Source organism: Meriones unguiculatus, chromosome 4, assembly GCF_030254825.1.
Source record: "Meriones unguiculatus strain TT.TT164.6M chromosome 4, Bangor_MerUng_6.1, whole genome shotgun sequence".
Taxonomy (NCBI): Eukaryota; Metazoa; Chordata; class Mammalia; order Rodentia; family Muridae; genus Meriones; species Meriones unguiculatus.
The window spans coordinates 70,616,386-70,642,546 of record NC_083352.1 but is presented as its reverse complement, the minus strand read 5'-3'; the positions used below and the strand labels follow the sequence as shown (position 1 = coordinate 70,642,546).

At 39.6% G+C, this 26,161-nt stretch overlaps 1 protein-coding gene across 3 annotated transcripts in view; it reads right to left on the bottom strand.

Annotated features, from left to right (window-relative positions):
* Window positions 1–2,612: 2,612 nt before the first annotated feature.
* Window positions 2,613–26,161, bottom strand: part of Samd8 (sterile alpha motif domain containing 8) — a 48,774-nt gene continuing 25,225 nt past the window's right edge. For all 3 annotated transcript variants that reach the window (XM_021637507.2, XM_021637508.2, XM_060382105.1), the window contains 5 exons: window positions 22,801–23,393; window positions 17,409–17,504; window positions 14,572–14,689; window positions 7,542–7,692; window positions 2,613–7,142 (listed from right to left, as the gene is read on the bottom strand). In XM_021637507.2, coding sequence (XP_021493182.1) covers window positions 6,838–7,142; window positions 7,542–7,692; window positions 14,572–14,689; window positions 17,409–17,504; window positions 22,801–23,393 — 1,263 coding nt within the window. In that variant the 3' untranslated portion in view covers window positions 2,613–6,837. The remainder of the gene's footprint in view (window positions 7,143–7,541; window positions 7,693–14,571; window positions 14,690–17,408; window positions 17,505–22,800; window positions 23,394–26,161) is intronic.

The window sequence follows — 26,161 nt, the reverse complement described above, 5'->3', positions numbered from 1 at the left end:
ATACAAATCCTGATAACAGCTCCCTGCTACATATAACTAGATCTTGAGAAGCTTTTTAAAAATCACATTTGTGTATTAGCGGAGGAACACACATGCCAAGACACACCTGTGGAGGGCAAGGGACAACTTGCTGGTCTTGGTTCCCTCCCTCCACCTGGTGGACCCTTCAGACAGAACCAGGCTGTCGGGCTTGCTGGCAAGCACCTTTATCCACCAAGCCACCTTGTTAGCCCTGATTTTCTTTCTTTTACCCTCTAAACCAATGGTTCTCAACCTTCCTAATGCTGTGACCCTTAATACAGTTCCTCATGTTGTAGTGACCCCCCACCATAAAATCACGTCACTGCTACTTCATAACTGTAACCTTTGCTACTGTTATGGATCATAGGTTATGAGTTGAGAACTGCTGCTCTAAACCTTTGTGAAGTCTTTGACTTGTCCTTCAGGGACTTAAGCTCTGCATATTTACCAAACTTTTCCTTAGCATAAGCCCTTACTCTCATTAAACTAGTGCTAGATAGGGCCAGTTTGCTTGCTGCCTTGGTGATTCCCAAATATTTCCTTCCCCTCTATCAAGCTTTTAAAATATAAGAAGTCCTACTAGAAAAGATAATGTATATATAAGCCACTACCTCTAAATGAAAACATCTTCAGGGTATCTAAAGCAGGATTAAAACTATTGATTCATCTGAAGAATGTGGTCCAGGAGCTTACTGAATGGCTCATAATAAAGTTAAAGCTCTAGCCACAAAAACCTGAGAACCAAAGTTTTATCCCTGGAGCCCAATGTCAAGTAGGAGGATGACCGATTTCACAAGCCATCCTCCAGCCACCACATGTCATATGGCAAATGGAAAATTAACATTCGCACATGAATAATAAACAGGCACCTTCCCCTGGAGCCCCTTCTATTCTGCAGAGTTCCTTCCCACTTTCCCTGTGTACTAAAAACAAAAGACATTTGGTATCATTTTTTAGATAGATTATTAATTATCTGCAACACAGGCCCTATTTTACCCTCCTAAATTCAAGAAATAGTCTAGTCTTTATCTATGGGTATTGGGCCACCAAAGTCACAAACACTATCATAATCTATCCCTCCATATAACCTGTGAGGCAGGCTGCCCCTCTCTCAACATGCACTTAGGTGGGATCTGACTCTAAGTCTACACCAGGTCCTTAGAGTCTAAAGCCAGTACATTTTCCATTTCACCAAGCTGTCTCTAGGTCTCTTCTGGAATGTTCTTTCCCAAAGTATCCAAGAAAGACAAGACCAGTACTCCAGAGGTAGGGTTCAAGAGGACAAGTTCAGGCCTGGGTTAATTATATGCTTACAATTCTCAGCATTTCAACTAGGCCATGGTTCTAAGCCGCCAAGCTCTGAACAACTCTTTACCTTCTTTTCAAGGTCTATTATTTTCCAAAGCACATCTAATAGCTGGCTATCTTCTCATGTAATCTACAATTAAACCAACATCAACCAAACAAAAAACTTTAGGTACTGGAAATTTAGCGTGTAGTAGAGCCCTGATGTGTTCAGGAAATCAGTAAGGTTTTGCTTTGAGAAATGGTTTCAGTGGGAGTAGTGGTATAGCCTTTGATCCCAGCACTGGGAGGCAGAGGCAAGTGGATCTCTGTTGCTCTAGGCCACTAAGACTACACAGTGAGACCTTGTTGAAATGAGATGGGGAGAGAAGAAAGGACCTCATGTATTGCAGGCTGCCCTTGATACCAATACCTAGCTGAGGATGGCCCTGAACTCCTGGTCCTGCTACCATCACCTCTGAAGTGCTGGGATTATAAATGTATACTATTGTTTAAGATGGGGAGGAGAGCGGGTCTCATAAAGCTCTGGCTGACCTCCAACTTGCTATGCAGCTATCTATGTAGCAGAAGGAGGCTTTGAACTCTAATCTTCCTACCTCCATTTTTCAAGTGTCTTTTCTTTTTGTGCTGATGATCAAACCAGGGCCTCGCATATGCTAGACAAACGCTCTGCTAGTGAACTACATCTCCAGCCTTCAGCATATTATTACCCAAGAGACAGTAAAAGCCACACATTGCACCCTACAACTTTTGTTTGTCGTTTTTGTTTTTTGAGACAGAGTTTCTCCATGTAGCTCTGGCTATCCTGGTACTTGCTCTGTAAACCAGGCTGGCCTCGCACTCACAGAGATCTGCCTGCCTCTGCCTCCTGAGTGCTGGGACTTTAGGTGTGTATCACCGTGGCCAGCTTACACCCTACAGCTTTAAAGCTGCTATGCTGCCAGTAAGAAGCCTCAGTATGAAAACACACAGGCCACCAAACGTGACTGGAATGCTCAATCCCTAAGACACAATAGTGATCAACTCCTCTGAGTTGTTTTCTGACTCCTACATATGTACTGTGAACTATAATTTAAATTTCTTTCTTTTTCTCTTTTTTTAAATGGGTAAAACAAAAAAAAAAACTTCCACTGCGCCCAACAGTGCTACACTTAGGAGGCTGATGCAGAAGAACAGCAAGTCAAACCTGTCTGAGACCAGACCACATTACATAGCAAGATTCTGTCTGAAACAATAAAGACAAACTGCATTAATAGTGTAAGGATATTAAAATAAGAAGCCACAAATCAACTTTCAAATGTTTTATTTTTAGTGTTTAAAACATTTTAATACAACAAAGATATAAAATAATATATATTAGTTAAATCTGGATTTAATTTAGAATCAGATATTTACTTATATACAACACTGTGCTTCAAGGTATGGCTACCACAGGAACTTTCATATCTTCAAGTAACACTAGTTTCTCTGTGGACAGGGAGACCTTTAGGTAGAATTCCCAAAACTAAACATGCCTGGTTTAGTCCAAGCAAACCACTTCCCCATTGAGTACCAGTTTCACTTTCTTTGTTCCATATTAGAACTATTTCATTATCCTACCAGTCCATGAATTCTTCAAATGAAAAATTACTAAAATTAAACATTTTAAAGATGTTAATAACAGGCTCTGTTTAGTTCTTTAGACAATCCAGTAGTTCAGATTAAAAGAGATGCGAAATAACAATGGAAATGAACATAACATAACATAACATAACAAACATTACTTCTCCTGTCAAAGCACAAAGCTTCATTATGCCAAGACAGGAAATACACAGAATAAAGAGTCCTTTGATTAACAAAGAGTAGAATGTATCCTCAAAAGCAACTTAGTGTGGCTGGAGAAATAGCTTAGAGTTCACAGACATTTATACTGAACTTGATACAGTAATTCATCACATTACTTATGTGAAATTAGTGCCACTGAACTGACAGACACACCAATACCTACTTCTATAATAATTTTAGTCATTTAAAGCTATTCACAAAGAGAAGAAACAAACAAAACCCTTTCTCTTCCCATCAGTTACCTGAAGCATCCTGAGCTTTGATGGTACTTCAAATCCCCAGCTGCAGAGCTATAGGGATTAACTGGGGCTAAAATCACTTTTTAACAAACATCAACTGTCTAAACAATGCTTTGGTGGCTTTCACACTTAGGAAGGAAAGCAAGTGAATTACTTCAAGGAGCTTTCATGTCCTTCAAGCCTGACAACCTTAGAGGGCTGACATGTGACTGTATTATCACTGCTTTCACTGGGATTTCTGTCCACAAAAGATTAAAGTGTACTAAATCAGAGTTTAAGAATATTGTAAACATCCTTAAGCATTTTGGACCAGAATCTTTCAGTTATAAAATTGCTTTTCGATCAATAAAATTAAGACACATTTTTGTCATGAATTTGAATTTCCATGTCTTTTAACTTTTATACAAAAAGGTGGGTGTGGTGGTGCATGCCTTTAATCCCAGCACGGAAGACAAAGACAGGTGGATTCCTGAGTTTGAGAAACCCTGTCTCAAAAAAAAAAAAAAAAAAGGTTTGCACAAATGTTCCTAAAACTCTTTCTCTGCTATCAAAGGACTTAGTGCCTGTTTTCCACTTACTAGAAATTTTTGGGAATTCTCAGTCATAACACAGGCAGGTAGAATAGCGCTGATCACCACTTGTAGTGTCAATGTTATACTCTTGGCAGTGGGTTTTTCTTGGTTACAGTCCATGTTTATTAAATTGGCTAGTTCTAAGATGGAGCCCATTGCTTTCTGATTTGGAAGAATATTAATATATAGAGCCAGCATATAAAAGTAGTATTTTTGCCACAGCAATTCTGGTCAGAGAGAACTGGAGGATAGCCTCACTGGGAACAGCAACACAGACGAAAAACATTTCTGCCAAAGTATGTGGTGATAAGAGCAATCTTATCTTCCTTAAAACATTTTTCCCCCTATCGGCTCAACTATTTTTTAGTAAGACACTCTGTCTTGCCCCGTAAAGAACACAGAGAGCTGAGGATGTCACTCAACAGTAGAGCACTTGCCTAGCAGACACACAGCCCTAGGTTTAGCACCACAGGGAGGCAACGACAGACACTGTTTCTAGAATACAGGCAATCCATCAAGGACTTCCCACAGAAGCCCTACTTTGCATGCCCCAAAACTCAAAACCTTTCCTTGCTTCCATACTAAGCTGTTGAGGATGAAAGCCTTGTATGACCACAGAATCAAATACAAGGTTCAAAAGCCAGGAGCCTCTGCACCCAGCCACACCATACCCAAAATGTAAACATAAATTCTATCCTCACTATGGTTAAGATTTTTACAAGAAAAAAAGGTGCGAAGACAAAAACTGAAAATTAATTTTGTTTTAGTTTTGAAACTTGAGGATGATTAGCTCATGTAAACACTGTCTTACAACAGCTAAGAGGTTATACATCTAGCTTACCTTTCTCTCAATCCACACTGCAGGCTGCTGTCAGGTACTCTCACCACCAAGAGCTCTGCAAGGCTAGCTGCACTTATTTTCCTACTTTGTTCTACGATAGAATCCATACGGAGGAGAGAAGCCTGATGTTAAGACATTTACCATTAATATAGTTAGCATTTCACAATTAATGTTGACATAGATGTTTTTGGAACATTTTCCCAAAAGCCAACACTGCCTTCCCTGGCCCCCTAGCTAAATTTAGGTTCTGCTATGTGTGTGTGTGGGAGGGGAAGGGGATGAGAAGGGATGGCAGTAATATCCCTTGACCTCAAGTCAAACCACTCAAATAAGCATGGAAAACCTTCTCTCCATGATTATGAAATTTCTTTAGAAGAGATATTGGCATTTGTGATCCTGGCTTGTAACAGAATCAACAATTTAAAATACTGCAAGATTCTGAAGTATACGATTTAAAAACATAATTAAACTTGAGTTGCTTCACATCATTTCTTCAGGTGAGAAATAAGTGATGTTCCCAGCACATTCAAAGTGTGGTCACTCAGCATGGGCTGAACCCTGTTTGCCTAATATCCCCTTCCTGCCTAACTCACTTAGGTAGCTTCCAAGAGGTGGGACTATGACTCCAACTACAAAATGAACATTTCACCCAGAGAAGGAACAAGCAAATGCCATGGTCTAATTGTGACCTCAGTATGCCTGTACCTCTTCAAAGTACTTGTTTTAAAATGGAATGTAAAAACTATACAATTAATATTCCAATTGTTTAAGCTGAAGGTCAATTTCCAATTCTACAACGAGGCTAAGGTTAAAACTGTTGTACAAAACCAATAAAAAATAAAGTAACAAACGGTATCAGAGAGGTAAAATTAATCACTGAAGGTAATTTTCTAATGTAAACAGCAACTACTTTATTTTAGTTCTTGACTGCCAAAATAAGACTATAGAAAAGAATGTATGTACACAATTATTTTTTAAAATAAAAAGCAACAAGCTTTTTTGTGTCCAAGTGTGTCTCAGACTATTTACTTTCATCGGTCAAGAATGAGAACTTGCAGGAAAAAGAAAGAAAGAAAAAACCCTCAAAGAGTTAACACTATGCCTACAACCTGTTGATTTTTTTTTTTTCCCAGAAGAAAATAATTCTTTGCATGCATATTTACTCATTTACTGACATAAAAACATCTGGTAACATACTCTTATTTGTCTCACGAAGTCACATCATTAAAAAGGCATTATACTGGGCTGTCATCTGCCTAACTAACAGTTACAACAAGAATTTATTCCAAATACTTACAGCACTAAAATGACACCACTTTACTATTCTGAACGCAGCCATTTTCCCCTCATGAATCTTTACTGTTGATCACACTGAAGCCTCAAAACAGAACAGGAACTGCAACTGATGCTGCACCTGTGGTGAAAACGCTGACCCCATATTTGCATTAGTGGGTAGGCCAGTGACCCCTGACCAGTGTGTCACCTCGCATGTGGCCCCTTGCATTCTCTTCTTTCACGAAAGCTGCTGTGTTCAATATGCTTTTCTTAAAAATGGTTCAAAAGGCAAAACATTATCTACCAGTAAGCCACTTTGCAGACAGACACAGAGATTAGTTCATGAACAACTGAGAATGGCTCACTTGGTAAGGGGAAAAACCAGTTTCAAAGTATTTCTTGACTTGAGTCCTACTGGAAATCAATAAAGATCCTTCAACCAGCCCAAGCTGATGTGCTTGAGTTCAGTAATCAAACACTCAACACACACAGGTTAATGGTCTGACATCATCCACATACTGGGTCTTCCTAAAGTGAAGGGACAGAAAATCTCTCATTGAGCTTTCCATTCAAACAGCTAGGTAAGAAGTCTTGGTTGCTCTTTCTCAAGGTTTATAGTCACATCCTTGCTCAGAACGGAAAACCTGTCAACATATAAGCCAAAATGCAACATATCCAGGAACCTGGGGACAAAGCAAAGTTATTTTCATTCCATAACTACTATATATTTAACAACGAACTCATTACAGAGATACAGTCTTCATCCAATTAGTCTTTTCATTATTGCTGGTTTAGAAAATGGCCAACAATATTCATTAGGTACTGTGCCATTAACATTGCATTCAAAGAAAGAAAACATAGGAAACCAAATTCTCGCTCTCCTACTCTGATGATATGCTCTGGTATTGGCCAGAGTATGGTAATACAAAAAGAGTCTTGTTGTGATATAAAAGGCAATAAACACATCAATGGAATAATGTTCATGGGCAGCCAAGATGAAGAAGATTCCAAAGAGGTTGAGAACCCAGGATAGAGTGTGCAAGAAATTCCAGCTTCTTGGTGTATCTAGGAAAAGGACAGAAGGATCATTTAATAACACATTTCTTCCAATGCTTCTTAGCTACATGCTTCTCAGGGTAGGCTGTATGCCTTCGCTCCCCCAATCTACAGCCCACCCTCCCCTATTTTTGCAATTCTGTCCTATGTAGCCCAGGCTACCTTGACCTGGACATTAGCTGTGGATGAACCTGAACTTCTGGAATTTACAGGAATGTGGTACCACACCTGGTCTTACGTGGTGCTGGAGATCAAACCTGGGGATTCATGCCTGGCAGGCAAGCACTCCACTAACTGAGTTATATCCCCACCCCAGTTGCCTATTCTTCCTAGGACTTTGCATCCTCCCCACTTCCTCCTCTGCAACAAACTGCCTAACTTGCATAGAAGCATTAAAGATATACTTACATTCTGTGACAAAGAAATTCAGCATGGTTAGAACAACTGTGTGGCCACTAAACATGTAATCTCCACAGGTGTGGACGCCAGTCAGGGTCATGCCAAAGCCGCTCCAAATGGCAAACGCCCGGTGTAGTTTCTCCCACACACTTCCATATATCTATAAAAAAAAAGCTGTGAATTAGTCTTCAAATGCTTAAAGAGGTTCAGAGCTTCCCCAAATCCTTTTCAGGCAATTCCTGAGGAATGATTCAGAAATAAGAGCACCCAGACACAGCAAACAAGTTCTAACCTAGCTAATTTCAAGCGGCCCAAAGAAAACAAACAAAGCTTGACTGTACTTAGAAAATGCTAATCAAACAATATCATTGTAGCTGTTTCTTTAAAGTGAAAAGGTCAAGCTAGGCAAGTAACATATGCCCATATTCCCAACACAGTGGTAGAGGCTGGCAGCATATCTTTGTGAGCTTGAGGCCTGTCTAGTCTCAGGACAACCAGGGCTACACAGAAAGACCCTATCTCAAGACAATAACAAAAGCAAAAAGTGAAAGGTCAAAGGCAAGAATGACATGAACGATAGCAAATGTCCATACACTCCCAACACTTCAGAGTCAGATGCAGAGGAGCGGGAGTCCAAGGCTGTTTGTTCTTGGTGACAGAGGCCATTCTAGGTACATGAAATTTTGTCTTAAATCAAACAAACAGCTGAGCAGTGGTGGTATATGCTTTTAATCCAAGTACTCAGGAGGCAGAGGCAGGTGGATCTCTGAGTTCAAGGTCAGCCCAGGCTACAAAGTGCATTCTGAGGCAGCCAGGGCTGTACAGGAAACTCTGTCTCAAAACAAACCAACCATTGTAAAACAAAAACATCCCTAAGTTTTATTTTATTTATTTACTTCTTTTTTCTCCCATAATATTCATGTTTAAATTTATATTAAAATATTTTAACAAGCTCAAACTTTCTTAAAAAAGAAGTAGAAGAAGAAGAAGAAAGAAAAGGAGGAGGGGGTAGGAGGAAGAAAATAGAGGGAGGGAGGAGGAGACGAAGAGGAGGAAGAAGAAGGAAGGAAAAAACGAGGAAGAAGAGGAAGGAGGAGGAAGAGAAGGAGGAGGAGGCAGAGGAAGAAGAAGAGGAAGAAGCAGCAGCAGCAGCAGCAAGGAAATAAACTATGCTTTAACTTCCAAGCTACCTTTAATAACTATTCTCCCTGTCTTCATTGGTTACAGAAACATAGACATAGACAAGGCCAGGAACTCACACAGGCCTCACCCCTCTGGGCCATCACTGTAGCTACAAAGTGTAATGTTCTGTACAGTAAGTTGTAAACCAAAGTGTGAAAGAATTCTAGGATGGCTACAGCAACACATAGAGAAAGTCTTTTCTAACACTCTACTTGCCTTTGACTTACAACCCAGACAAGGCAAGCTCCAGCGACCACAGAGAACCTTTTCTTTTCTTTTTTTACAGTGCTGAGAGGAAGGGCAGCACTGGGTTTCTTTGTGTAGCCCTGGCTGTCCTGGAACTTGCTCTGTAGACCGGGCTGGTCTCAAACTCACACAGATCTGCTCGCCTTGGCCTCTGAATGCTGGGATTAAAGGCATATGCCATCACTGCCAGGCTAGATGATATCTTAACTAAGGACAGGGAACAAGTAATGCTAGTCTCAAGCAATCAGTACTCAGTATCAAGTCTTTTCATCCTTTCCCATTCTGTCTCTCTCATATATTCTTCTAGAAGCCACACTGACACAGAGAAGAACGAATAGGAAGCTGTCTGCACAAGATATGCAAATTAACTTTGTGTTGCTAAGTTTCAAAAATAAGCATATTCTTGGTTCTGTCTTGGTTCCTTAGTTTTAAGCCATTAGTTTATCACGATGAAATGTCTATGTCTCACTGTAATGGACTTGACTGCTGGTTGTTATCCCCCTAATGCTCTACTTTTTTTTTTCATGGTTGAAAATGTATTTATTTTTCTTCAAATGATAATTTTCAGGCAGTAAATAAAAAAAGACATGTTTGACTCGTCTAAAAAAACAAAAATCCCCTAAACTATGTACATCCTACAGAAATATAGGCATATCAAATGTAGAAATGACACCACTCAGAAAGACAGGGCTATTTACACAAGTTACAAGTATTGCATTGATATCTTTCTGAAGTTCTTTGAGTGACCCATGAGCTGAAGAGCAGGGCACTGGAAAGCAGGACTTGAAAACAGACACAGACTTTCTCCATCTTTCCCGGAAACACTTTAGGGAAATACATCAACACCCAGACACTATGTTGGGCCCACTCACAATACTCCACAGATTGGTTTCCAGTCAGGAGCTCCCCCAAAAGAAACCACCTCACCCCCTCGGCCAGCTGTGGATAGTGGGAACACAACAACCCTGTGACAAAGCTTCTGATGGGGAACTCCTGAATGCTCTACTTTTAAGGCTGCTATAAATAATGTAGGTCAATAGGCATGCTACATTATACTTCAAAGCAATTTGCAGCATTTAGGGCAGATGTGGATGGAAATATCCATACATTCATACATTAACTAATTAGCAAAGAAAAGTCACTGGAGACAGAAAGAGGCTGTCCACACCAGAAAGCGACATCTAATTTGTTCCTGTAGCACAAGATGTAGCTGTGTGCACAAAGATCCAGCCTTCTCTTAAGTGGCTATTCTGATAAGCCTTCTCAGGGGCAGGAAAGTCTCTTGTCCATATAACAAGCTTCACAGGAAAGCAAAATCTTCCACTCACATTATTCCTTTGATATCTTTGGATCTAGTTATTCAGAAAACTGCACTTGGTAATAGCTTTAAAACTGTCTTCTTGAATAAAAAGAATTAGTCGATTAAGCAACAGATTCAAATACAAAAGTGTTGAGCTCTTCAGACCTGCCTGGGAACGACTTTTTTCTGGAAGCAGAGATTGGGGGTCTAACACCTCCTAGCCCAGACAGAGATGACATAGGTGTCCACATGCTGTTACCTGGGAAATCGTGTCTGGACAACAAGACTGTCATTAATAACCAAGCAGTTCCTCCCCTGAGCTTGCCAAGGTTTGTATCACCAAACCCACACTTCCCATGTCCCTTGTTCCTTTATATAAGGAAAGACATAAATGTCAACACATTGGCATAGTCTCCTACTTTGTATTAGTAAATTCATATGCCTTTCTTCCGTTAATCTATTAAGAGTAAAATCATCAAACTCTCAGAGGGAAAACACAACTTCACTACAGTTTCTTTACAGTTCAGTTTGAATTTGCTCATCAATTAGCATTCTGTCTGGGAGAATTTTTTTTACTCTCACTTCAAATTACATACAGAAACAATATTAGGAGATTAGATTCATATATTAAGAAAAAGAAGAAGACCATAAAACATTAGCTATTATCTTTCATTAACTAGCTGGCGATGACTCAAGACTGATATAAACGGTGTGGGCGAGAAAGTGAATGAAGTAGGATGTTGGTTCATAGTCATTTCCACCTGCAATCAAATGCAGAATTGTTACCACTGCCAAAGGCTGCTCTTGGGCACTGTGACTCAGCTACAGCACACACCTCTGAGCCACACAGCTCTTCTAAAACAGTCAGAGAATTCTCAATCGAAGTCAAGGACTCCTCAGCTGCCACAAGGAAACCCAGAGTAGGCTAAAAGCCTGGCAGCTCTGCCTTCATTTGCACACCTATCTCATTTACTGTGGGTAAGTAACATGCTTAACTCTGCTCAAAGCCACAGTAATCATGGCTTCTACTCAATTTATTAATGAAAGTACAAAGAAAGATAAGGATGAAAACTGAGTTGCCTTACTGTCAGCTGTCCCCAACTCCCTTTCAAACCCATTGTCCTAAATTTGTAGTCACGCTGGAGCCTCCCTTGACAGGTTACCTCAGCATGAGGTCATCCTCAAACAAGCCACCTCATGGAAACTGGCTTATCTCCTCAAGGAATAACAAGAACTGAGGCAATCACCAACCAGATCACACTTAGACCAAGGAGGCCTTATTATGCACGCTTCTCACTTTTACCCCAATTTCTCCTCTGTTTAAACCTAAAGTTCGTATCAGTGCCCTATGATTGCTTTTGGGAGTAATGGATCCCTGTATCTGTTCCTCTTCCCAAAGCGGCCACAAGGACCGACTCTCTCTGCCTTCCACCACTTCTATCCCTTTAACTGGTACACTGGGATGGGTGGCTCAGCTTAGCTACTGGGACTCTGGGAGTTGGATCTTTAGCCTTAAAACTCTGGCACCAGGCTGGAGAGATGACTCTGAGGTTAAGAATATGCACTGTTCTTTCAAAGGACCCTAGTCATCCAGACACGGACACATGGATGTAAGTAAAAAAAATAAATAAATAATCTTTAACACACACACACACACACACACACACACACACACACACGGTTCATGTTGCAGGGCATGATACATAATACCTTTTTAATTCTAGCAGTTGAGACAGAATCAGGAGGATTTCTGTGAGTTCTAGGCCATTTAGAGCTGCATAGTAAGACTATGACTCCAAGGAAGGAAGGATGGAAGGGAGGAAGGAGAGAGAAGAAACTTCAAATCAGACCTGTGCTGACACAACTGTTAACTGTTTTACTTGTAGGATGGGATGTAAAGGGGTCTATGTGAGATTTTGCTTTTTAACAAACATTTATATGTAATTTGAGTTCTTAGAAGAAACTTGTACAACTCCAAAATAAAAAATGTTTTTCTGCCAGGTGGTAGTCCCAGTAATTGAAAGGCAGACGCAGGCAGATCTCTGAGGTCAAGGACAGCCTAGTCTACACAGTGAGTTCCAGGAAAGCTAGAAGTATACAGAGAAATCCTGTCTCAAAAAAAAAAAAAATCCAAACAAAAACAAAAACCCAAACAAACAAACAAAAAAAAAGTTTTTTTTTTCTATATTGAAAACCATGAACTGCCACAGAGCTTTTTAACCTTAAAAATATTTGCTTTGGATAAGTCTGAAATTGCACTGGGCCCCTTCTCACTGCTCAGTCTCACATGCCTAATACCTGCAGGGCTTTGCTGCCCTTTGTCTCAAGGACAGTATTTTTAAAGCTCTTCATCTCCTTTGGGTGCTTAATCTTCCTTTCCTAACTGGCATGTCAGCTATTTCTATCACTGCAGTACAGGCAATGGCACCTACAAATAACAAAGGTATTAATGTAGCCACCAAGTTCTCTGCCTACAAAAGTAGATTAATAATTTTTTTTATCCAAATTTAAAACCATTCATAACAATTTTGTGTATCAAGGACAGGTGAGATCTTCAACTTTTGTTTCTTTTAGACAGGGTCTTTCTCTTTTGTTTTGTTGTGTTTTTTTGTTTTGTTTTGTTTTTTTAGATTTATTTATTATGTAGGTAAATGCTCTATCTGCATGTGCACCAGCATGCCAGAAGAGGGCATCAGATACCAGTATAGATGGTTGTGAGCCAACATGTGGTTGCTGGGAATTGAACTCAGGACTTCTGGAAGAGCAGACAGGGCCCTTAACCACTGAGCCATTTCTCCAGCCCCGTTGTGTTTGTTTTTTGAGACAGGATTTCTCCATGTATTTCTAGCTGTCCTGGAACTCACTGTGTAGACCAGGCTGGCCTCAAACTCAGAGATCCACCTGCCTCTGACTCCTAAGTGCTGGTATTAAAGGGATGCACCACCACTGCCCAGTTTTTTTTTTTTTAAATCATTTATTACAATTTATTCAATCTGTATCCTGGCTGTGGCCCCCTCTGTCTTCTCCCCCTATGTCTCTCCCCTAGTTCACTGATAGGGGAGGTCCTCCTCTCCTTCTATTTGACCTTAGCCTATCAGGTCTCATCAGGACTGCCCAGCTTTAAAATCTGTAGCCCAAGCTGGCCTCAAACTTGTGATCCTCCTGCCTCCGCCTCCTTCAGCAAATCCTACTGGTTTCTACATAGCCCTGGCTGTCCTGGAACTCAGTATGGAGACAGGCTGACCTCAAATTCAGAGATATGCCTGTGCTTCAGCCTCACAAGCGCTGGAATTAAGGCATGTGGCACTACGGCAGCCTGAGAGCCTCAACCTTTAAAATTATTTTGCTAATTTGTTTTTAATTAGTTAGAGGTGAAAGGTGGGTGCTGGGGTCTGAATCCTGGATCCTGTGCACACCAGGCAAGCACTCTACCACTGAGCTTAAATTTAAAAAGCAGATCTTATCCTAGATTTTTTTGGGGGGTGGGGGAACAAGGTTTCTCTGCATAGGCTTGGCTGCTCTGCAACTCACTCTGGAGACCAGGCTGTCCTCAAAGTCACAAGAGATTCGCCTGCCTCTGCCTTCTGAGTGCTGGGATTAAAGGCTTGCACCACCACCGCCCGGCTTTATCCTAGATCTTAAAGTTAAAACAACTACAATTTAGAACCCTCTTTTGTTCCCTAAAAACAGCATAATTTGTTCTCTTTGTTTAATCAGAAGAAAGGATATATTATCTACACTACAACAAAACAGAAAGCTATGAAGCACACACCAAAACCAAAGGAAAAAATTTCATGAATATTTCATATATCTTGAAAGTTTTCAGAGTACTGGAAAATGCTTCAACTGCAATGTTTAAAGAAAAGGAGTAATAAAAGCAATGAAGAGACCAGAGCACAACATATGAAGATCTAAAGATGCTGAGATCTCAAGGGTGTAATGCTTTGTGAATATGTATGAGGGTGTAATAATGAAACCCATTATGGTGCATAATTAATATATGCTAATAAAAACATTGAAAAAAGATGCTCAGTGTGGTAAGAAAGTAAAACAGTAGCAGAAAAAGACAGTCAAAATATTTTTTTTTCCCATAGTCACAAAGCATGGAGCTAATATCCATGGACGGAAATCACAGGGAGATGAATGTAGCTTAAAGTTACCTCACCCAGTTATTTCTAGATGTTGACCACCGATTTGCATATTTAAAAAAAGCACATTTTAACACAAAGAGCAAGATCTTGGTACTCCTACATATACTGTGTCATTAATCCAACAAGAACAAGAAAGAACAAATAGAAGGTAGCAGGCTACCTTTCCAGTGCACTGCAGGTGCTGTCCTGGAACGGAGAGGGAAGTCACAAACATGGTAAAGCAGCGAAGCAAGAACACAGTGCCCATCAGACTACAGAGCCTTCGCAGAAGAATTGACCTGTGAACAGAGTGAGCAAGGCAGAAATCAGAGATGCTTCAAACCCTCTGAGGTATCAAACACTTTCCTAGAGAGAAAGCAAGGGAAAACCACCAGTCTTTAAGGCAGAAATCTTTCCCTCCACTTACAAGTTCTGTATTTAAGGGAAAACCATAGAGATAAATAGGTCAGTGTTTGCCTGGGGCTGGAGCTGGGATTGGAATTAATAATGAAAGGACAAGAGGGAACGTTCAGCTAGTGTTCTAAAATCTAGACTGTGGTGCTATTTGTTCAAAAGCTGCTTACTAACTATAGACCTGTAAATTTAAAGGGAGAAAAATTCATTACATTTAAATTACACCTCTATAAAGCATTTGGGATATGCATATGTGTATGTGGTTTCATTATTAAGCTTGCATTCAAAGCAATGGGTTTCATTATATATGTATCACTATGTTTAACTCTAATTCGGAGGAAAGGACTCTTAGACGACCATCTAAAATGTTATTATCCAAAACAATTCTGCAGTGATGGGGATGTTCTATGAACCATGTAGCCAGCTGCATGTGGCCATTGAGCACCCAAAATGAGGTTCATGTAAAATATCTCAATTTAATATTTACTAATTGAAATTACAATAGCCACATGCAGCAAGTGCAGATCAGAAAGAGCATCCTTTCAGTATAAAATGTAACCACACAAAAGTGGAATTTTCAAGACAGAAGTAATAATGGGAAGCTTGATATTAGCACCGTTGCTTATAATCTTCTCAGTACTCCCCGTGAGACAGAACGGTGGCAGGTGTGGCCAAGACTTTTGGGTCTCAGTTTGAATTCTTTTGTGTGTGTGTGTGTGTGTGTGTGCGTGTGTGTGTGTGTGTGTGTGTGTTTGTGTTTCTGAGACAGGATTTCTCTGTGTGACCTTGGTTGTCCTGGAACTCACTCTGTAGACCAGGCTGGCTTCAAACTCATAGAGATCTACTTGCTTCTGCCTCCCAAGTGCTGGGATTAAAGGCCTGCACCACCACTGCCCAGCTTTATGCAAGCAATTTTAAAGATTTATTTTTATTGCTTTTAATTACAATGTGTGATTGCCTGTGGGTGTGTGCATGGAAGTGTAGGTACCCTTGGAGGAACTGGAGTTCAGGCAACCGAGAGCTAGTCAACGTGGGCACTGGGCACTGAACTTTGGTGCTATAAAGAGAAGCAAGTGCTTTTTACCACTAAGTCATCTTGCCAGCCCCTTAAAGTGTTTATAGGAGGGTAAAGTTAATCACCTGAGATTCTACTTTTGTTCATTAACACACTAAACTGGTTCATAAGAGTGGCTATAGGACTGTCATTCTAAATTGTTCCTAACTTAAGCTATGAAATACTAAGTTCTTAAAAATAATACTAAGTTTTACGTTAAGTATAATCTAAAACGGGAACTTTGAATAAGCATAATTTGAGTAATTATAAACTGTGACATCATTTATACTATTATTTCTTTAAATGCCCTAAATCTAAACAGACTGAGTGTTTAGGGGACTTTCCCTCAAAAATGGTACTGAACATAAGACAGGTGTGCTTCAATCTTCAGTGTGCACATCTGGATGGAGCTTAGGATCCTGCATTTCAACAACCTTTCAGAGGACCCAATGAAAGTGACACAAAGACAACATTTGAGAATCTTCTTCGGCTCGATAAACACTACGTCCTGGATTTGTCTCCTTTAACTAAGGAGACACCACTGCTTGGATCTGCTAGTCACCACGATGCTTCAGCTAGTCTACCAAGGTTTCTTATAAGGTTAAATTTGTTTTTATTTTCAAGAGTGGACAGACCCTTTGCACACAGGGTCCTGTGAGGCAAAGCTAACTGGAAAGCAATGATATATATAAGTTTAAACCATTTCATCTACTATTTCATCTACCATTTCATCTACAAAACTCAGTGAGAAATGGGTTCTAAAGCCTCAAAATGTGACAAAAAAATAGCAGTCATCAACCTTTTTTTCACCTTCAATATACTAAAATAACTGTAGCTCAGGATGTATGTGGCTACCACAGAGCTTCCTGGTGAGGAGAGAGGTCCCCAAGTTGCAAGACAACACCATCATTCCTCTCCAGGGTTCTAAAAACAGCAGCTAACCACAAGACAATCTTTAATGTTTTCCTTACCACTAAGCCTTGTTTTCTTTCCTATATATATATTTTTTTAACATCAAACAAGACTCATTAACGTAGAAAAGGGCCTTCCTATACTTAGGCCTTCCTTGCTGCTGTCTCCCCTTGGTTATTTCTGGGTGAAACTGTCAAGAAGCACTCTCTCCATTTAGCAAATCTCTACACTGTCTCAGACGTGTAGAGCATGAAGATAACCTTTTTTAATGGGTTTTCCCGCCTCTATTCAAACACTTATAACCAAACACCATCCTCAGGAGCATTTCTATCTACCTATCTACCTATCTATTGAAGAGGCGTTTCTAAAGAAGAAGAGAGGAAGAGGAGGGTAGACGAGCAAGCATCCACCCAAGGCTGACTATCTCTTTCCCTATAAAATGCATCATTCTTTCATAATATTACTAAAAAATATTGGTCTTATGACATTCGTTAACTAAACCCTAGTTTTTCTTTGTCAAAAGCTCTGTCCCACTGTGCAGAGGGAACTCTTCCAGGGAAATGCAGAGGGAAGGACCAGGCTTGACAATCAACATCAGAGTCAGAGATTTCCTCTCTTCAGGAATCAGCGAGTGATACCTGTGCTTGTGTAGGAGGAGAACCAAGATCCAGATGTAGCACAGAATCATACCACACACTTCAGTCATGGAGAAGGCCCACGGGATCCTAGGAACACTGCAACAGAAAACAGCTCTTTATGAAACTGAAGACGAGTAGATACATGCACCCTTCTCAATACAATACTGTTCTAATAGCAACCTCAGAACTGCTCCGTAGAACTTTATTTCTTTCAGAAGATGATATCTGGAAAACCTAGGGAATTGAAAATCTGTTTCAAAAACCATTCCACTCATCAGAACCTACTAGCGGTCACTGAATTACAGTAGTAGTTCTCTGTAAATAAATAACCCTTCTCTTCCAGACTATAGCATTCAACTTCTTTTTAAATAATTTTATTTTTAATTATGTCTATTGTGTGTGCATATGTATGTACATGTGAACACAGGTGGTTGAGAAAACTAGAAGTTCTCAGATCCCTTGGAGTTTGAGTTCTAGCAATTGTGAGCTACTGGAGTGGGTGCAGGTCCTCTGTAAGAACAGTACCAGTACACACTCTGAACCTTCTGAGCCATCTCTCCAGCCCAGCACCCAACTTCTTAAACTGTAGGTTATAGGACTGAATGAGGAAGGGAGCCTGCAAACAGACAAGAAAAAAAGAAAAAGGAAAAATATGACTACAAGAAAAGGTTTCTGAACTGGGAACAACCAAAAAACTATTCATTGTCCAACATGTAATGAGTCTGAGGTGTTTCTGGTAGTGCCCACCTCACCCACACCACATTGCACAATTTTAATGTAGTCTTATTTCTGAACACTCACACAATGCCAGTGAATGCTGCCTGTAACACCTCAGTTCAGATTCAAAGACTGCTATATGTTATGAATCATAGTCTCTTTCATATGCAGGTCCCTCTGCTCTGATAAAAAGCAACGCTTTAATTATAAAAAGAGATGTAATCATCAATTTTTCTATTTGATACTTCTTAACATATAAACAACAAGTTATCATACTCTTGGACTGTTTTGTGATGGCTGATTTTAAAAACTACTATTGCTGGGTAGCAGTGGTGCACACCTTTAATCCCAGCACTTGGGAGGCACAGGCAGGTGAATCTCTGAGATCAAGGGCAGCCTGGTCTACAGAGAGAGGTCCAGGACTGCCAGGGCTACACAGAGAAACTTTGTCTCAAAAAAAAACAAAAACCCAACAAAAAATTATTACATGATTTTTGGCTCTGGATTACAATAGCACTTCCAACAATCTCTAAATGGTCCTAAATACCTGCCATTTTGTATTACGAATTTATGTGAAGTGGTATTCTCAGAATTGAGGACTATAAAAAAAAATAAAAAATAGGGGTTAACTCTGAAAAACACAGAGTCCTCAAGTATCAAATATTTAGCAACATATTATTATGTACATTTGCCTTCTCAACTTTAATAATAGTAAAATTTTATATATGCCAAAAGAATTATTTAAAAATAAGTTTCTGATATATTATCAGCAAATGTTTGATTTGCTAGACTCAAATGCATGTGTTGTAACACCCATAAAATAAAAACTTTAAAAATAATATACATAGAAGCCAGGCATGGTAGCAAACACCTTTGTTCTCAGTACTCAGGAGGCAGAGGCAGTGGATTGCTGAGTTTGAGGGGAATCTGGTCGATAGAGCAAGTTCCAGAACAGCCAGAGCTACACAGAGAAACCCTGTCTTGAAAGAGTTCAAAGACAGGGTCTTAAGAGACAGCTCAGAAGCAGAAAAACACACATGGTATATACTCACTTATAAGTGGATATCAGACATATAATATAGGATAATCAAACTAAAATTTATACATCTAAAGAAGCTAAGCAAGGAGAACCCTGGGTAAGATGCTCAATTTTCATTCAGAAAGCCAAATGGGATAGACATTGGAAGAAGGTGAAAAAAAGGAACAAGATGGGAGCCTACCACAGAGAACCTCTGAAAGACTCTACCCAGCAGGGTATTAAAGCGGATGCATAGCCAAACTCTGGGCAGAGTGCTGGGAATCTTATGAAAGAAGGGGGAGATAGAAAGACCTGGAAGAGTCTGGAGCTCCACAAGGAGACCAACAGAACCAAAAAATCTGGGCCTAGGGGTCTTTCCTGACACTGATACTTCAACCAAGGTCCATGCATGGGGATAACCTATAACCTCTGCACAGGTGTAGCTGAGGGCAGCTCAGTCTCCAAATGGGTTCCCTAATAAGGGGAGCAGGGGCTGTCTCTGACATGAACTGGCTCTTTGATTACCTCCCCCTGAGGGGGGACAGCCTGACCAGGCCATAGAGGAAGACAGTCCTGATGAGACCTGATAGGCTAAAGGTCAGATGAAAGGGGAGGAGGTCCTCTACTATGGACTAGGGAAGGGGCATGGAAGGAGATGAAGGAGGGAGGGTGGGATTGGGAGGGAACAAGAGTGGGGCTACAGCCGAGATAAATTGTAAAAATAAAATTGTAATAAATTGTAATAAATAAAAAATTATATTAAGGGGGCTGGGGATGGCTCAGAGGTTAAGAGCACTGTCTGCTCTTCCAGAGGTCCTGAGTTCAATTCCCAGCAACTACATGGTGGCTCACAACCATCTATAATGTGATCATTCCTCTTCTGGCATGCAGCTGTCCAGAAGATAGAGCACTCATATTCATAAAAATAAATATTTTTTAAAAAATTATATTAAAAAAAATAAAACAAAGTAAAAAAAAAAAGATGGCTCAGAGGTTAAGAGTACTGGCTGTTCTTTCTAAGGTCCTAAATTCAATTCCCAGCAACCACAAGGCAGCTCACAACTGTTTGTAACTCCAATTCCAGGAGATCTGGTACCCTCACACAGAATACATACAGGCAGAACAGATGTATTAATTAATTAAAAAAGAGTTCAAGGACTATATAGTGAGACCCGGCTCCCAACAAAAATAAATACATATACACAGACAAACACGCAGAGACACACACACACACACACACGTTTAAATAATTTTCCATACTCAGGATAAAAGTAAATCTTAAAAAAAATAAATAATTCTTCTACTTCCTTCTCAAAACTAAACCTAATTACTGCTCCCCAGGGGCAGTTTTACTCTATTTCATCTCACATGAAATCTTTGAGTAACACACCCACATTCCACACACTCACATATACACCCTTTTTCCTTTGTATATGCCTCTCACCCACTTTGTTTGTTTCTTTGTTTTTTGTTTTTTGAGACAGGGATTCTCTGTGTAGCCTTGGCTGTCCTGAAACTCACTCTGTAGACCAGGTTGGTCCCGAACTCATAGAGATCCAGCTGCCTCTGTCTCCCAAGAGCTGGGATTACAGGTGTGTGCTACCACTGCCCAACTCTCACTCACCATTTAATAATTTTGTTTAAGAATGGTTATTTTAGCTTTTACTCAATATAAGCTTATATTCACACAAAAGTTACGATGAAACTTGTGAAAATTCTTATAATTTTCTAGATCTAACAAAAACCTCTTTTTAAACAGCTTTCATGTACTCAGTGATGCTCTGTCCTTGCTCCCTTCTGCCTCCTCCCTCTCTCCCATTATGCCTTCTGTTGTAATGGTATATAATAGCATTCTTGCTCCCTTCTATTTTTATTTCTCTTCCTATGGTCTTGCCCTTTGCCCTATCATAGCAACCTACACTGATGGTTACAAATCAAACCTTGTCATTACCAATATTCTCCTCATAACCTCAATTTCAAGAATCCTCTGCTTTAGGCACACATAAGAATATGTAAAAGACAAAAACAAACAAACTCCAGCTCATCCCAGAGGCAGTACACCATCCTACAACACAGCCTCACTCAAACAAACTAAAACCTGTGGTCCAGCTCCAAGCCTACTTCTTTATAATTCTTCACTGACCTACAGCAAAGATCTGTCTCCAATTCCTGTTCCCTCCACTACCACAAATTATCCCAATCCTTCTGAAAAACTTACAAGAATAAGTACTTAATACTCTTCATCACTTACATCATTCAGTTGTTTATATTTACTGATTTGCTATATTCACTTCATTTCATTTTAGAGTCCTCCAAAGAAAGCTAACAGATAAACCTCCACCACTCATCTCAGACCAAGGATGGCCCTTCAGACCGCTGCTCCCTGAGGACTGCAGCACTGACTCTGGCACCGGCTAATATGTAACTCACAGTCACACTTTCTAACTAGCCTCAATACATCATCTGTACCTAAATTTTCTTGATTAGGATCCAATTATCATGCCTGTCCCTTCAATTTCCCTCATGATTCCCCCTGGGTTTTGTTTTCACACTGACATTTCTGGAGAATCTAGATCAGCTGAATGCTCCTTTTTGTGTATTTGACTATCCATGATCAGATTTATGTTAAAATTTTCTGAGGAGCAAGATCATCAGAGTATCATCAAGGTGATGCTTTGAACATCACATCCAGTGCACACTGTCAGTCTGTCCCCCTGTGATGGTGGACCTGTCCATGTGGTGAACGATGACCTCTGTAAGGTCCCAGCACTGTAAAAGTACTGCTTTCCTCAGCAAATAATTATCATGGAAGACAAAATTTCAATCATGTGACTACTCTGCTGCTCAGCAGCTTCCCAGCAAATAGATTTTAGCATTCACCAGTAGCTTGCCTGCATCAATTGCACATTGAAGGATGCAGGTAGACAGCTTCACTTCTTATCTATTATTTCCTGTCTGTTTACTATAGTCATAGATTATTTCCTTAATGCTTTTAAACCCACTACTGTCATTCTTTTTCTTTTTTTTAAACAGGAAGAACAGCTTACTGAGTATACTGTAGGAGATGAGGAGGCTGCGCACTAACCAGAATTCCATTACTTTAACAGATGGGCTCACTGCTTTTTTTGATGTTCCCACCAGATAGCTGCAGATGTGGCTTGGTGCCCAACATGAACTCAGCCCTGGGCTCAGTCACCAGCCATGGAGAATACGATCACTGAAGGAGAAACCTTACTTTTGTTGTTTTTTTGTTTTCTATAATCAAAGATATTTCTTTTCTACTTAATATATATTTACTTAGTTTTATTCTGTACAAAATAAAAACAGAATCAAGCCCTGAATTAATTTGTACTATTGCAAATAAATTCAATTAATATAACTTAAAAAAAAAAAAGGCAGCTAGGACTATTACAAACATCCTCCTGACATAACAGCCCTTACACTCTGCCCAGAATCTGAACCTTGTGTCTACCTACCTCAGTTTCCAGAGTACAGGTATGTGCCACCAAGCTTGGCAAAACATATCCTTTGATGGCACCAGACAAGGCAAATGGAGTACAAATGGCAGCTATAATCACAACGTAATCAAACCACATATTACCACTGCTGTGAGTCCAGAACCCTCCTATAAACTTGGCATCTAGGAACAAAATTTACCTGTCTAAGAATATATCTGGGAGTGGAGGATAGGTCTGCATGTCAGGCACTCGCTCATGGACAATAACCATGATGAAAGACGTAAACCCGAACACGATAAAAACATAGACACAACTCAGTATGGTCTTCCAGTACTCGGGGTCCAGTCTCCGAACAGAATGTTTGTTTTTGCCATTCATGTACTGGTACTGATCAGGATTCAAGTCAGTGATGGGCCCATCGCAGTCATGTGTGGGCTCTCCATTACACAGCCAGTCTGCACTCTGAAGAGCACTGATGAATGGAGTCATAGGACTCATAGGACTGTCACTGTTGTAGCCCATCTCCTCCAAAACATCAGTATGTATTTTCTGTAATTTTCGGACTGAGAGCATTAATCTTTTGATGTCTCCTAGGACTTTGATTTCCAGAGGAGGGGAGCGGAGATCATATTCAGTTAGTGTGAGCAATGTGATTCCATCAAGTCGGTGCTTATTACATAAAATGTCCACATATTCAAAAAACCCTTCATCCTTCAGCCACACAGCTACATGCTTGGTAGTCCAGCGGCGAATGCAAAGTTGACTAGGGCCTGCCATTTCTTCCTCCACTTCCTGTCAAGGGGAAACAGGAAAACAAAACAAAAACTTCAATGTGGTGCAACATTTTCATTAAAGGCCAAATGCAAATGCATATACACTGGCATCCACAGTCAAAGAAACAAGCGCTATTCAGTAAGGAGTCGTTCCGATAGATTCTCATTCTAGTGATTTTATGAGGCTGATGGAAAATGTTTTGGTTTTGTATAGGACAGCTGCTGAATCCAGGACTCACACAGAATAAGGCCAGTGATCTACCCTGAGCTACAACCCCATCTTTAACAGTTTACAAAAGGTATTTTACAAATGGCATTGCCACAGTATGTCAACCATGATTACTTTAAAAAATCACTACTGAAAACAACAAAGGGGGAAAAATCCCATTTTAATACTTTTCATAAAATGAAATCTATAAAAGATACATGAGAAAAAATAAACCTCTGAAATTGTCATATTCATGGAAAAAATAAACCTCTGAAATTGTCATATTCATGGAAAAAAAATAAACCTCTGAAATTGTCATATTCATGGAAAAAAAAATCCACTTGAGGAAAAGAACAGACACACTATAGATAGTGTAATTCCAGAAAACTTTAGATTTGAACAGTTTTATCTGCTATAAATGAAATGATCCATCCAACAGATATAAAAGATTTGAAACAGCTGTGAGCTTGAGCAGTTTCTTAGTCCTTTTTTTTGTTTAGTTTTTTCAAGGCAGGGTTTCTCTGTGTAGCTCTGGCTGTCTTGGAACTAGCTTGGTAAACCAGGCTGTCCTCAAACTCACAGAGATCCTCCTGCCTCTGCCTGCTGAGTGCTGGGGATTACAGGTGTGTGCCACTGCCTCCTCCACTGCCCCACACCTGGCTCCTTCTAGTTCTTAAAAGTCCCACTGTAGAACTGAAGAGGCCCTTCTAAGAATCAGTGGTCAAAGTTTTAAAAGAAAACTGCCATGTCAATATACTTATGAATATGAAACAAAACCCACAGTATAGTTATAAAAGGCTACTTAACGCACTGTTTTTAAAAGCACTGATAATTTTTGCTGCTTTGATCTTACTCAACTATCTTCTTTTTCTTTTGTAAAGCCTGAGTCTATTTCAATCAGATCACAGGAATCAAAGGCCTATATGCTACCTCTCATGGGTCTACTTCCGTAACTATTAAACCTGGTGGGTTTTCTAGATTTCAAATAGCTCACCATACTTCCTTCTGAGTAACGTTTAAAAAGAGGACAGGTATTTTTTTAAAGCCACGATGATACAGTGAGTATCTAGCTCTAAAAAAAAAAAAAAGTTTTAATAAAATGTTCTGAGTAACAATTTCTTTTGTGAAAGTCTGTTAAGCTATAGTGTTTGAAAAAGGGCTTGCTTTAAAAAGCAAAATAAAAAAAAAGCAAAACAATACATCAGTACAAATGAGTATCTTTCAGAACAAAGGTTTTGTCAAGAGCATCCTCTTTCTCCCCTCCTATTCAGATGACCCTCAGATCTCCTGATTTAACATTTAATGTGGCTCTATGACACACATTCTGGAGTAAGAAAAACGCCCTGGCTTCTTTAAGTAAACAAAGTAAAAGCCCAGTGATGTTACAGTCTTCCATACCCACACAAACATTTGTCTAAAGATTTATCATCACTGAACAAAGGCAGACATTTTAACTAAAAAATTCACTCATATCATCAAAAAATGTTCAGGTAATAAGGAACAGACATGATAAAATTCACCCAATGATGAAAATGTCCATCATTAAGTATTTTGTCTTGATACTAAAAACAGTCAACCTCATTTTTGAAGCTCTTAAAGTGTATTTCATTATCAACCCCCAGCTGTAGAAAACTAACATCCTACCCATCAACAGTTTGTACTTTAAGTCTGCCACAAAGTTGCATACAGCATATGTAAAATTCCATTCAACTATGGTTTTGTGATGTTCAAGTTCATCAATAGCTAGATGATTTCACCCTTTCTGCTACATTTGTATCTTCCTTTCCCTACAGGTATGCCGAATAAATCATACTTAGATACCTAACAAAACATGCTATAAACTCAGCAGCAGTTACCAAGTAGTACCTCATCCACAACAAAGTAAAAATTCTCTACTTTATCTCTATTCTGCTACTTTCCCCCTTCTTCAATGGCTTACCACAAGCGAGTTCCAAGTCACTCCCATCCTTAAAGCATTATTCTTTAGTACAGTTTCATCTCATACTCTGAGCAAAATGATTTTCTCTTCTTCCACATTTCTCCCCCACATTAACTCAACAGTACTTTCAACTTCAATCAAGTTAACTGGCTTTGATGCCTAAGGTTTAGCTAGTAGATGATGTGAGTTATAGAAGTCTTTGAGCCTGCTGTGGGAATGCCCTAAAAGCATGACACATTTCACTGCTCTGCTTCATCAGGTTAGTGCACGTCCTTTAATTGTGCACTACTATATAATAGTTACAGGGCCACAGTAACCAATATTTAGCTCCAACTGTGAGAACTTGTATTAAAGAGGAATATTAAAAGTAATTGTAAGCTTTGGGTCCATTTAATAGTCATGCTGTACCACAGAAATTACAGAAGACTTTGAACAAGGAACACATCAGATATTAATTTTATACAAATAAATAAAATGAATTTTAGTCAATAAATGTTCAAAAATGCTTTCCATTTTAACTAATAATTGATTCATATCATTCATTATCAGTAGGACTGCCACTCCTGGCCAAAATATAAAAACAAAACAAAATTTACTCTCTAATTTGAAATAATCAAACAATAAATAAAGTATATGAAAA